Genomic DNA, 13,818 nt, shown 5'->3' with positions numbered 1-13,818 from the left:
GAGATGAAATTTTCAGGGTGGCAGAACGTGGTGGGGCTTTCCCACCTAGATGCATTCACTTGCTAGAGAGTTTGAAGCCAGTTTCTCCTGTTGTCATCTCAAATGTGTTGGAACACAAAGCACTGGAAATGGAGGTGGCAGTGAGGCACCCTGGTGCTCACAAGTCTTTCCCCATCACTTTCTTACTTCCACTCCCCACAATCTCCCACTGCTTGAATTCATGGTTCCTAACCCTACATGGAGCAAGAGAAAGATGTGGTGGGAAATTTGGGATTATTAGTGGCTGACACCATTCAGACCCAGCCCACAGTACTGAGGATGGCCCAGGAAGGGACAGCTGTACAGCCGCCCCACTTTGTGTTGGACTGAAAAATTCAAGCTGTCATCGAACTCACTTAGGGATCCTTGGAAGTGGTGGATGTTTCTAGGATTTGATTAAGGCTATTGTTGTATTTTGGTCTCTGTGCAAGATTATGTCTGCTCTGAAGTGAGGGGTAATTTTTGGCAGGGAGACAAAGACAATCATCACAGCTCATCATATTAGGATATTACACACAGTATCTCCCTTTCAAAGAAGTATGTGTCTGCTGAGGGTCTGGAAAACTGCAGGCAACTGCAAAGATGAGACTGTGGTTAAGACATTGAGATATGGTAAACATCCTCTGCTCCTGCTAATGGCCCTGGGAAGCAGAGACTGAACAGCTCACAGTCCTTTGGCTCCACATGGACCATCCCAGTGCCCAGCCAGCTTGTTGGTGCACAAACCTCCACCTGCATCTTTCATCCCCTGCACTGTTCAGCTGTACCTTCCCTGCTATCCAAAGCCTTTCAAACAGGGCAAGAAGCTGCCTGTGTTTAGAAGAAATCGTTCCCTTGTGAATTTGCTCATGGAAGAAGCTCAGCTTGGACTTTCAGAACACCAAGCACCTGATGGGGTGCAGCTCACTCTTGTGTTGGCAGCTGGGTCTACCCTGGTGTGCTCAGCCAAGTATGGTGACTTCCATCAGCTTTTTGAGTAAAACCTGTGTTGCACTGGCTACTTAGAAACTGGATTCAGCCTAATCTGGACCTATGTCATGGTGCTGTGCTAAAGCAACAGAGTTTTGAGGTGGGTGGGTTTTATTATTTTTTCATTTGGTGGGTTTGTTTGGTTGTTTTTATAATTGAATGTAATAAATAAGAGATTTTGCAGTGGGGATTCAGAGGGATGGGTGGATGGATTGACAGAAGGTCCCTTCCCATGGAGTAAAACAGTGTTGATGAATTCATGTGAGCTGGCCCCCTCCCCACCCCCATAAATGCTACAAGAATGACCTGGAGGGTTTCATTCTTTCTCTTGTTGCCTGAAAGAATGGGGATTTTTTAGCTACTGAGCAGACAACAAATATTTTTGTGTAGATGACAGCAGGAGAAAAATTAAAGGCCAAATCCAGTCCCAGCTCCAAATGATCAGGAGTGCAGGGGCAGTATCCTGTTCATAGTCAGTGAAGGGAATCCTTGTCAGAGTTAATGCTCAGTGCATGGGGTGAGTGCCAAGCAGCAGCTCCCTGGGGAAGGAGGGAAGACAGGCTTCATATTTTGCAGGCTACAATCTGCAAACCCTGCAAGCCCAAAACTGTTGTTGCTGCACCAAGCTCTGAGATAGGGGGGCAAGAACAGAAGGTGATCCCAGGAGAGCCTGTGACTGCTTCCAGACCCTCTCAGGCAAAGGCTCTCCAGGGTCTCTCACAACAGCTGTTTTCATCTTTATGTAATTCCAGTACAGAAGCAACCATCAGGCTGCTGCATTGCATTGACCTGTTTAGAGCTCTGCATCTCCTCTTGCAGCCTCATCCTGTGTGGACTTGGCAGGAACAAGGCTTAAGTCAGGGGGACCATTCCACCAAGTCAACAGCAATTAACAAAGATTACTGGGGTAAAGGGGTTCCTATCACTGTGATGGCATTCCTCTTTGGAATTACAGGACTGGTTTCTAAGGTTGCTTCTTGCTCTCTTTTTTCTCTCTTGTGTTTGGTACAGCAAACATCAAACAAACATCTCTATATCATTCCATATTTCAGTCCCCATAGCCTGAAGACAGCTTTCTGGGAACACAAACTCATTAGGAAATTCTTGGATGTTGTCCCAAAAATATTTCTAGTGAATAGAAAGCTGGTCTGGCAGGAGAGTATGTGTAACATAAATAATGGATGTTTCCAGCACATTGTGTGCTTTAAATCTGAGCATCTTGAATGCAAAAGGAGGGTGGAGTGTGCTTAGAGGCAGGCAGAGGACCAAAATGCTGTCTTGTCTTCAGTAAGTGCCTGGACCCTCAAGTCTTGGTGTTTGAAGGGGGTCAGGAAAGTGCTTTCTATCACTACCCACAGCTGCTATGTCAGCTGTGTGCTCACGTGTAGGTGAGAAGGCAGCACAGCTCACAGGGTGTCTCGTTTGGAAGACATCTCCATTATGGGCAGGCTCTAATGAAGCAGACCTACACCTTTATCCACTGCAAAGGCTCTCCCTTGCTCCATGGAAAGGGAAAGGGCAGAGCAAAACAATGCTCCAAGGAAGCTTTAGAGACTTGAAGCATCACAGAACAGATGAAGCAGCAGCAAATACGTGGTTAGAAAGACAACACAATAGCAATTATTATAAAGTATGTCCAGTGGTTGCTGTGGTGATTCCTAACATTACCAGAACACAGAAGTGCTCAGTCAATACTGTGTGCCAATTTCAGGAGCTCTCTGACACTTTCCTAAATGTATTATTATTATTCAGGATGTCCCTACATCGTCTCTTTTCTCCTACAAAGCTATCGAGTGCAACAGTTGCATCTTCCAGCAGAGGATCCAGCTCTTGGAGGTGTATTTTAAATGTCTTTAAGTGTTTAAATTTAAAACATTCTTCAAATGCAGCTGCAGCAAAGGTCAGGTGTCACATAAGAAATCAGTGCAGAAGCAGGAAAAGACCCACACGTCGCAGACATGCTCACTCTTCAGGTAGGGAATAAAGCTCTCCAATTCCTCTCCTTCTCCAGAGCACTGATTGCTTTTATCCTCTAAACACAAATATAGATGTGAAAACTTTCCTCTGTGTCATTTTAGTGAATTGATTGTCTCATTTAAACCTTTTCTCTGAATTATATGCATCGAGTTATGGCAGCTGAATGCAATTAAGAACAGGTTTCTATAGCTAGACTGGAGTCAGCCTTCTTCCCAGGCAGAGATTTTGTGCAGCCTCAGATGGTACTTTGGAGCATATGTCACACGGTGCATCAGCGGATGCACATGATCTCACTCCACACTAGTCCTGTCTTCTTTTCCGCAGCTCCTCGGATCTTTCCACCTCCAACACAGTGAAATCTTATGCTCTATTCAAGGATAAGTGAAGTGAAAGTCATTGGAACAAAAACCCTTCTGGCAGTGCCAAGAAACAACCCTGAGCCCTGAGGCTATTCTGGGAAACTCTTTCTTTCCAGTTTTCTGAATAGGTGAGCCAAAGATGTGGGATATGCCGAGGCCAAATGCACTGCACCCACACAGGTGTTGGCATTGTCTTTGCCCCTGATCCTTTCAGCTTCAATTCTAATGCTGGTTGAGCTGCCTCCCCAGAGAAAATAAATTTATTAATTCCTAGTTAAGGTATGAACCATTGCATGAACTGCAGGGAAAATTACAGCATCTGTCAGTGAGATGTGAGCATGGGAGCACAGGAACAAGTGACCACTTTGCACCAGAAAGGCTCTTGAGACACCCCTGAGTGCCATAATTCAAGAAAAAATTGTGCTTTCTGAAACACACCAAGTTCTGGGTCTAACCTGAGCACATTCATTCACTTATGGTTTCTGACAATCTCCTTTCACTCCTCCCACAGTGGTGAGAGGGAAAAACCCTCGTTGGGTGGTGTTGCAGCAGTGCAACTACAGCTGTTTGTGCAGTGATGGCACGGACAGGCTGGCACAGTTATTACCAGGAGTGAGTGGGAGGGGGAGACCAGTCCCAGGCTATTGTGGCACTGTAAAAACTCAACCCCAGGACAGTTCCATGCACATTCGCAGTGGTGAAGCTGGAGCTGTGTTGTTACAACAGCTGCTTCAATTGCAGCTCCTTCAAGTATTATTCTTGGGTGCAGCATGGATATATCATTTATTTGGAAAGGCTGTAGCAGAGTCAGAGTGTGATCCAGGAGACGTTGGCACAAGTTCTTTGGTTCAAGCCTGCTCTTGTCCTCTGCTTGAATGCGTCTGGCACAATGTGATCCTGGTTTGGAAACAGGAAAACAAATCCCCAGGACTGTAGGGTTTGGCATGATTTCACTGCAAAGAGCAGGGGTGGAAAAGTTGACATTAGCAGTGTGTTTGCCACCTGAGTTGGGTTTTGCTGCTGTTATGAGTGGTAGTGGTGCAGCAGAGACAAAGACATGGCTTCCATGTGCTTCCCCCTGCACCTGTAGCTCTCTGTCACATCTGGTACCCAGAGCAGCTGCGGGTGCAAGGCACACCCCAGGGAGGAGCAGCTGGTTTCCCACAGCCTTCTGTGAGCAGTCAGGTCCACTGGCTTCAGAGACATGTCACCTTTTTACACCAGCACAGATTTTGCTTTCCTGATTTAGCAAAACACTTGTGGGTTTCTCTAAAAGAAAAATGGCAGGACTGGGACAAGATAGCAACTATACAGTGAGTTAAAATTATATTAAGGTTCTCACCTCTTTCTTGTTCCGGGAAATTGCACTTGGATCTATCGACCCCAGTGATAGGTTTGGGAGCACAAAGTTGAGCACTTTTGCTGCAAAAACCTGTGGGAGAGGAAAGGAAGCAGTCAAAGAGCCAGTTAGAGGAAGAGAGGGAACATAGAGGCCCAAATCCTGATCTGATGGAAATCAGCACAGGAGTTAAACAGTTGAGAATTGTCAGCTAACTCTGTCCTATATTTAAAACATTTCCCTTAACAAGGAAAGTGTTTAAACTGCTCCTGGGAGCAGGGAGTGGGTGTGCTAGACTGAAATGCCGTCAGCTGTCCGTCCACATGCAGCAGCACTTCATTGTACTGTGGCTTTTCCTCATTCTTAAGTTAATTTCTGAAAGGTCTCAGCTAAGTACTTTGATAGGAAAAGGTAATTTCCAGCTCTGAGAGGGCTGGGTTTTGGTGTTTTATTGCCCTTTCCTTGCTGCCACAGCTCTGATCTCAGGCTGCAGTGCACAAGCGATGTTGGGTGCCATTTGCAGCAGTTGCCAAGGCTGCACTCGTTTTGATAAGTGCATTCTCCAGGGAACCTGTAAATAAACAACAGCCAAGTGTGCATGCATTGGCTAAGGGAATCCATTGCTCACACGTCTCCTGGGAACCACACACAAAAGCACTGAGCAGCCTAGGCTGGAAACTGCTGGTAGAAGAAAGGGTAACATCTTTCATTTCAATAGCACTACAAGCACATTGATACCAGAGCTCTGATCTTTGATAGCTGCCTTTAATTAAGTGATCGCTGCTTAAGTCAGAAAACACACAGTTAGTGTTCATTGGTCTGGTTTGTGGTGCTGTGGTGTTCACAGCTAACTGGAGGTAGGCTGACCCCTATGCTCTCTCTTTCTGCAGATTCCTTTTCATTTCTGAAGCACTCCCATGCACTTCAGATCACAGATGACACATGACAGATTAATTATGATATTAGAGGAATAACACAAGGTTGAAGTCAAAGTCACTGAGGAGTGAAAAGCAGTAAAGACTCACAGCAGGTTTAGGAACATGTGTGTACCTTGGGGTAGACATGAATAGGACCCCGTGTCACTGTCTGCCAGTATACTGAGCCTCTCACTGGCTATGGCATTGTGTCAGCAAAGTTAATTTTTACTACATAACAATGCAGGTATGAGTTTATGATTATCCAAGAGGGAATGGGGTTTTCCTCATTTCATGTTAACTCCAGGCAGTGGTGATTTAAGCTGTGCACCTTCATGTGTCCTAGGCAGGGTTATGGACTCTGAACCTGATGACTATCATCTTTGCTAAACTGAACAGAATAAAGGAATAAAGCAACAAGAACAACAACAATAAAAATTAATATAGTACTTTCTTCCAGTTTGATTACACCTTAGGAAAAGTCCTTTGCACCCACTGTTACTGAGTGTAGATTCGGGCTGAAAGACAGTGAGCAACGTGATGCTCAGTCAGGTTAGAAAGCCATAGATCAGCAAGAGGTGAAAACACAAAAGGTAAAGAGAATATAGTGTAGTGAGTCCTTAAACAATAGGCTGAGGGTCAGTACAGGATTAAACACCAGGGAATATTTCCTAAGGGGATGTCCTGCCCACCTGATTTCAAAGCATTCAATAGCTGAAATGCAGAGGGAGATGCTCTTTCACCCCTGCTCTGCCCTTTGCCAGCATATGTGACTCCCGTCCCTGCTGCCTTTGAAACTGCAAAGATTCAGAGCTGAATTTTGTCCAGGTCAGTTGAGAAGAAAAGGGGGAAGGCAGCAAGATCCCTCTCACTCTAGTGGATTTGCAACTGGATGTTTCCATCAGGACACAGGATTTACAGGGCACTGGTGAAATTGTTTCTGCACAAGCAGCATTTGATCTTCCTGCACAGAGCCTGCAAACATGCTGTGCCTCTGCTGCTGCCAGGGCTGGCTCAGCAGTCAGGGAAGGTTATTTCTAAGAGGGTCTGAAGGACCCAGTGTGTCATCTGGCTGGCTGTTATTGTTGTCTTGAGCCCTCGTTTGTTCAGGCCAAGGTAAATTCTTGCTCAGCTGGAAACTTCCCCAGCAAAGGGATGAATGCAATGGTCCTTGGGAAATGGCCCAGGGCTGAGAAGTCGTACCAGTTCCAAGGGAAAACTAAGCCTTTGTTCCTCAGAAGCACAATCACCATGAAATGTTTTTTGACTCTCAGAGGAAAAAAACCACATAGCTTTATGGGAAAATGTGGTTTATGCAGGAATACTCTGCTTGTTTTCAATCCTTCCTCTTGCAAATACCTTTTCAACTCCCAAAATGATTTCAACTGAGTGTGACAGAACAGAGCTATTTCAGAAATAATTAATTTTTTATCAGTGTTGAGATGCAATAGATTTGAAAGAGAATGAAACTGACTGTGCTTTTGTAATACTGTATGTGAGAGACTTTCTAGGAAACAGACTATATAAAAACCTCCAAAATATATCAGTTAGAGAAGAGGATTTCCTACCTGAATAATGCATCATTGCATTTATTTCTTACGGGAAATAAAGCAACACCTGGTACAGATCTGCAACAAACCACACTACGTTAATGCTAGTTCCCAAAGAACTGGTGAGTCCTTGTTTGAGAAAGGTTTTAGCATCCAGCAAAAGGTAAAGCTATAGCAATCTTTCTCTATTTCCCTTGATTAAAAAGAAAAGGCTAACAGCCTCTCTCATATTCAGACTGTTTATTATTTTTTCTTAATGGTTATTCTTTTTTGCTTTCCCAGGTAAGAAAAAGCAGGACCACTGCTGCTCACAGGACACTTATGCCAGATGTAGCCTCACATGAAGAATCAGTAACCAGCCTCCTAAAACCAGACTTTGGTACTCTGGCTCCTATTTAAATAAGTTTACTTGGGCTGGATGACTTCAGGATTCACTTCTACACTTAAAATTAGGTAGGACTATGGGAAAGCACTTAGAAGGAAAATATTGACTGGCATCCAGGTGGTGCAGATCTCAGCAGCGTCCTGCATCTTAAGCTAAAGGTCTTAATGCATTTTTTTTCAGTGAAAAAGAGGTGATTAGAAAGCACCCTTTGGTGCTTGTAATGATTTGTGAGGTCCGTAGATGGCTTTGGCTGCAGCAGAAAGTGGGACAGGACTATACTGAAGGCTGAGGCAATCTGTCTCCTTCTTCACAGAAGGAAAAAAAAAAGGAGAAATAGCTTAGAAGTAAATTAAAACAAGAAGCTAGCCCTAGGAGAAGTGTCTAAGGAAAGAGGATAAAGGAAGGAGTCCCGTGGGAATGAGAGGCTCTGTCCTTCGTGCTGGTTTAGCTGCTCCTTCCCTTTGGTCCAGCTTCTTTTAGGATTGTTGTTTTTTCTTTTTAGAATGCAAAAAGGAGGAGAGAACTGAGGCTCAGTTGCTTTGCAGAACTTCCCTGGGGAAGGGCAAACTGGGCAATGCAATTGTGGATCAGAAACAGCTCTGGAGGGCAGATGTAAATGGGAGGGGGGATAAAGCCTAAATGCAAACCAAAAGAGATGGTCTGGACAAGAACCAGTTATGGTACCAAACCAAATGGGATGCAGCTGGGGCAGTGATGCTTTACCTGGGAGCCTCTTTTGAGGCTCATAAAGGATTTCTGAGACTGAGGAGCTCTAGTTCTGTTCAGAAATTGGTCATCCCCCAAATGCCAAAAATAACCCTGGCCTGACTTAGCCAGCAGCCTGTGTTGCAACTACACCAGACTCTGCATGAGTCAGGAAGAAAGCTGTAGGAGAGGAAGGGAAAGGACAGCATTGTGTGGGCTGCCACGGGGTGAGGTGAAGAAAGCACAGTCTGCTACCACCAGTACCCAACTCTTGCTTAAACAGGTTTTTTCTGGACAGGTTCAGGATTCACTTCCCCTCTGAAAAGTAGGTGGAACTGTGGGGGAGGTGCTTAGAAGAAAAGTATTGACTGGCATCTGGGTGACAGATCCCAGCAGGGTTTTGCATTTCAAGGCCAGAGGTCTTAACACTTTTCCTTCTGCAGAAGAGCAAGGTGACCATGTGCAACAGGAGGTTGCTCTTACCTTGATGGGAGTAGCAACTTCTGGGCTGGCTACCACTAAAGGAGAGATTAACAGCATGCCTGAAAACTCACTGGGTCGCTCGCTAGCTGTCAGAATGGAGATGGCTCCCCCCTGCAATGCAAAATAACAGCCCACAGCTTAATACAGGTGCCAACATCTTGTTTGTATCATAATCCTGTTACTGGAAGAGGTTTAGTCCAAGCAAGCAATTACTTCTGCCCCACTCAGAGTGCAGTGGGGTCAGCAAGGAAGGCTGGAGGAGTGGAAGCACTGGAAGTGTCTGGGTTTTGTGGGGGAGAAGAGATCTGGTTTCTGTTCTCATGCTATAAACCCTCACATCACACAACTCAACTCCATGCAACGTCCATCAGCTCCCTGGGATGCCTTGTGTCCTCCTTACTTTAAAGGACTGAGAATAAAATGTCTGAAGTGGTAGTTCAGGTGGGACTTGAAAAATTAGTTGGGGTTTATCAGCCTGACAGGCTGGTGCTGCATGGGGAGGATGCCCTGAAGCTGGGCTTGCTCCGTGCTGTGCCATTGGTAACCTGGGCAACAGCAATGCTGCCACTGGCATGTGAAAATCTTCACTAATTAATGGGAATTAAATATTCTCCTCCCCAGTGTCCCCAGCCCCTCCAGCCCCACAGTGCTGTGCCAAGGGTCTGGCAGCAAACACCAGCCCATGGTCTGGAGATAAATGAGAGCCAGACTGAGCCATCCCGCACGAGGACGGGCTGATGGTGAGGGGTACAGATGGGAGGGATCCTGTGGGCTTGCTTGGGAAAGTTTGCAGAGGATTAGTTGCCAAGGGAAATATTTGGGGAACTTGCACACTTCTGGAGAACCGGGGGCTTGTTAAATGGAGCAGCAGCGAGAAGCATCTCAAAGGCTTCACTGGGAAATTGCTCCTTGTTACACGGTGGCTTTGGAGCATGGGAGCCCTTCAGAGCATGCCATGCTTTCTTATGCCAGAACACTTATTTATCTGAGCATGGACTGAATCCCAAAGTACTCATTCATTTTCCTCTCCTCCAGGAAGGCAGGGAGGGCAGATCAATGACATCAGTGGGAATACTGTTAGCTTGAATAAAGGGATTTGGCTCGTGCTGTCAGAATCAAGCTTCAGATCTGTTCACCAAATCAGTGCCTTTGTTTTTGCAGCCTTAATCCCTGGTACATTTTCCTGTAAGGCTGTTTAACAGAATAAGGCTACAGGGTATTTTCTTGCTTCATCCCCATGCTGCTCACAAAGCCTTGGAGGGCTTAACCTCCTGGTTAGTGGTTAAAATGAAAGGGAAAACCTGATGCTGCAGGGAGCTGATGAGACTTACCACACAGCCATGGGAATGAATGGTCATGTCAAAAAGCAGGCTTCTCCTTGCAAATGGCTAATTAGGACCATGGTGGGGGTAGAAAAGTTAAGGACTGTCTTTACTTAAGGCAGATCTCGGGGCTGTAGCATGCTGGCAAATCAGTCAGTGAATGAAGGGGAAGGGAAGGTTCCCTGTAGTTTTGCTTTCCTGCTGTGGAATGAGTTATTTCCCACCATCCCCATGAGTACCACCAGACTAGGACACATCCTGGGTTCTGCTGGGAGGGGTAGGGGATGGTGCTTACCATGGAGTGCCCCAGGATGAGAACAGGCAGTTTGGGGTGCTCTTTCTTCATGAGATCAATGTGCTGCAAGCTGTCCCTGATGAAGACGTGGAAATCTGAGACAACCATACGATCACCCTCGCTCTGCCCATGGCCAACTGCAGGGGAAAAGCAGAGCACACAGCTAAGGCATTTGAACCAGTGGTTACAGTCAAGAAAGGACCTGGCAGAAATAAGCCTGTGGGACTGTTTCTGTCCTAACTTGACCTTCTCCTGCAGTCATCTCTCAACAGAAAAAGTGCTGTAGAAATGCAAAGAAAACTGCACAGAACTGTCAAGTGCCATACTGTCCATGACCTGACTTTTTAAAAAAACATCATAGAATCATAGAATGTTAAGGGATTGCAAGGAGCCTCTAAATTTGGTCTTCTATTCCCCCATGATTCTATCTGCTTCCAAAACTAAGAGTATCAATTTACTTCTGGCAGCCTTCAACATCAGGGTGAGGAAGGGCTGTCTTGCTTTGCTGATGGGTCACTGCATCCTGGAAAATGGGGATTTGCCTCAGGGATCATATGCTTTGGGTCTGGTGGCTCACTGTACAGCTGTAATTGCTGTGTAGCATCTTAGCCAGGAACAGAAAGATTCTGAATACTAGATACAGTTGCTATAAATTTAATGGTCCATGGACACTGCCTTTTCCAGGGCCTGAATGTGCATAAACTCCACAGCCCTGCTTTTTCTCATGATATCCTGCAGTGCTGGGTGGGCTGGAAACCTCCTCTGTGTGAGGTAAGGGGTCAAGTGATGGAGGTTGCAACAGTCTGCAGTGGGCAAGTATCCAGTGGCATCCTCCTCTTAAACGAGTGTTAATGCAAACTGCACAACACCTGGACACAGTTCCCTCACTCTGTGTCTGGGAATTATCTTGCCTAATGGAAGGGAAAGGGAAGATTAAAATGGGAGATGGTGAGTTGCCATGGGAACAGTGGCATCCCTGGCAGAGGTGGAGCCAGCATCACCACCAACACAGCCCCAGGCAATTTTGAGCTTGCAAAGGCTTGAAATTAATACCACCTTGGGGAAGCAGTTTGCATGCTTACCTGACCACACATGCATGCTATTGTCTACCACAAATAGGATTTGTCCTTAGAAACAGCCCTTTGCTTGTTTCTGTTCCATGGAGGTTGTTAGGGAAAATTGTGAAAGGGAAAACACATCCCACCCGTATGGGTTAGGGTATAGGGGGTCTTGAACATCTCCCTCCTGCTGGGTGTCTCCTTAGGCCTTCTCCAGTGGGCACTGAGGCAATTTATAGACACAAAGGGACAATGGCTTGTTAAAAGAGGTGAAGCTGATAATTGTTGACATGCTGGGTGGTTCCCCTTGCAGTGATCATCAAAGAAAAGCACCACTGACACAGCCACAAAGGTAGTCGGTCACATCTGCTGGCAGTGGTCATACCAGTGGGAATCAGTAGGTCTCAGCTTTCTTGTAAGCCACCCAAAAAAATCACCTTGCAAATTAGGCAGAACTTCTAATAAAAAGCTGGTCTAAATTCACTCCATCTAGGAAAAACTGAACCCCAAACTTGTTTTTTGTCAGGTGGTCTCCATAGCTGGATCTTTTGGCAGTGAAGGCTGCAATCAGCCACCCTGGCTGCCACAAAAACCCATACACATCATGCTGATCAATTATAAATAGAGTTTTACCAGTTCTGCTTTCCATGCACACACTCCAGTTCCTGCCAAAATATAGTGCAGCAAGCATCCTCCATGGATCGGTGACCAGAAACAAATTGAAGAGCAAATTAAAATACAAGTCATGATAATCTCCAGAAGTGAAACCATGTGTGTGGCTAGAGGAACTATTGACTTTAAACTGGTTTTTGTTACAGATGGAAAGTGAGCTTATTACAACTTTTATACCCATTCAGTCCACTCACTTTATGGTCCTCAAATGTGTTATCTGCCTACTATTCAACTCCAAATGTAGCAGGTTAATATGAATTGAACAGTCCAGAGAGAGGAACATTTTCCCTAACAGAGCTCTGCACTTCAGGGTTTTTTTTTCTCCAGTCCTGCCTCACTTGCTTCTAGTCTCTCCTTCTCTCCAGTGCTCAGACAGCTGTGCAAGCAGAGACTGCAAGTCCCCGTGGCCCAGGTCTGTAAATGGGCCACGACTCCTTGCTCTGGAGCTGTGAGTCTTTTGTCTATTTTTGGATGAGACTGAGGGAGGTCTGGAAAGCTTCCTTGGCTCTCAGTGTGAAGAATTTCCCCTGCTCCTACCACACAACAGTGACACTGCTTGTAACAGTCAAAGCAATGGTTGTGGAATCCAAGAAACACCCATGTGCAATGCTGCGACAAGTTCCTCTTCAATTTTTTTCCAGGGTTTTTTTATTAACAACTTCATGAACCTTCATTTTAACTCCGGTTTTAAATACCAAACTCCTGTTCCCCACTCAGATGGCACAGAGCCTGAGCAGCAGTTTGTCCTCATATGTGGGACAAGAAAGCCATGCAATCCTTTGCTTTAATATTATTCCTGCCCCTTGCACAAGGTTAGCCAGGGGGCATTGCTAGGTCATGGTCTTTTATTCTACTATTTTCTGTTCTTCCCCTCCAAGAAACCAAACTTGTTCCCCCAGTGAATGAGTATATTGCAAGTTTGAATTCCCCAGCTGACAAACTTCAGGGTGAGGAACTAAGATCTCTTCTATTAGATGAAAGATATTTGCACAACCAAACATCAATACAGTCAAGGATATTGACATGCTTTTCTCTGATCTTTTGCCTTTAGAGCTATGAAGAATGAAAGGTCAGGTTCATCCTTGATGTAAAGCTATTATCTTGGGGTTTTGCTGGGAATGAATCTGCTGTAGTGATTCCACAGTGCCAATGGCGAAACAGTGGGTGCAAGAGGAGGGGAACCACCTTCCCCTAGCAACTGGAACTACCCAGAGACTGCTCCACACCAAGTGACACGATGTCAAGGGTGACAACAGAGAAGTGTCCCAAGAATCACAACTGCATGGGCTCCTCATCCCAGCATTCCCACAGGGGCTCCTGGTTTCAGCAGGGCAGTGTGAGGTGCAGTGCACAGAGCTGTGACTGCTGGTGCACATCCCCACATCACACTCAGTATCCAAAAGCTTTTAAACTGTTTCCCAACTATCTGTCTTCACACCCAGCTTGTGTGGCTCACTGCTAGCACTGTGTTTGTGCAGTGGCTCAGTGATCATTTCTGGTTGTGTGTACTGACCTAATTGCAGGCACCCTTTCCACGAGTCTTTAAAAGTGAGAATCCAAACCACATATTTTCAAGTTGCAAATCTAGAATTAGGAAGTTTAAGTGTCCATTTCCAACCAAACACACATCTGCAAAATAACATACTTAGCTCAAACAAAATCTGAATAAAGGCTTGATCATCTGGCCCAATATGTCACAGTTATTAAATTTTTCCCTCTATTTTCAGCATGAGCATGCTCAGACTGTGGCT

The 13,818-nt window shown here is 45.6% G+C and overlaps 1 protein-coding gene across 4 annotated transcripts in view; it reads right to left on the bottom strand.

The window, feature by feature from the left end:
• The window catches only part of MGLL (monoglyceride lipase), an 80,845-nt gene that overhangs the window by 5,957 nt on the left and 61,070 nt on the right, over nt 1-13,818 (bottom strand). For all 4 annotated transcript variants that reach the window (XM_064432711.1, XM_064432713.1, XM_064432712.1 and 1 more), the window contains exons 4-6: nt 10,338-10,474; nt 8,721-8,831; nt 4,687-4,776 (exon numbers count right to left, since the gene is read on the bottom strand). In XM_064432711.1, the coding sequence (XP_064288781.1) occupies nt 4,687-4,776; nt 8,721-8,831; nt 10,338-10,474 (338 nt within the window). The remainder of the gene's footprint in view (nt 1-4,686; nt 4,777-8,720; nt 8,832-10,337; nt 10,475-13,818) is intronic.

This window comes from Passer domesticus, chromosome 9, assembly GCF_036417665.1.
Source record: "Passer domesticus isolate bPasDom1 chromosome 9, bPasDom1.hap1, whole genome shotgun sequence".
NCBI lineage: Eukaryota > Metazoa > Chordata > Aves > Passeriformes > Passeridae > Passer > Passer domesticus.
This window is presented reverse-complemented; position numbering and strand designations above follow the sequence as displayed.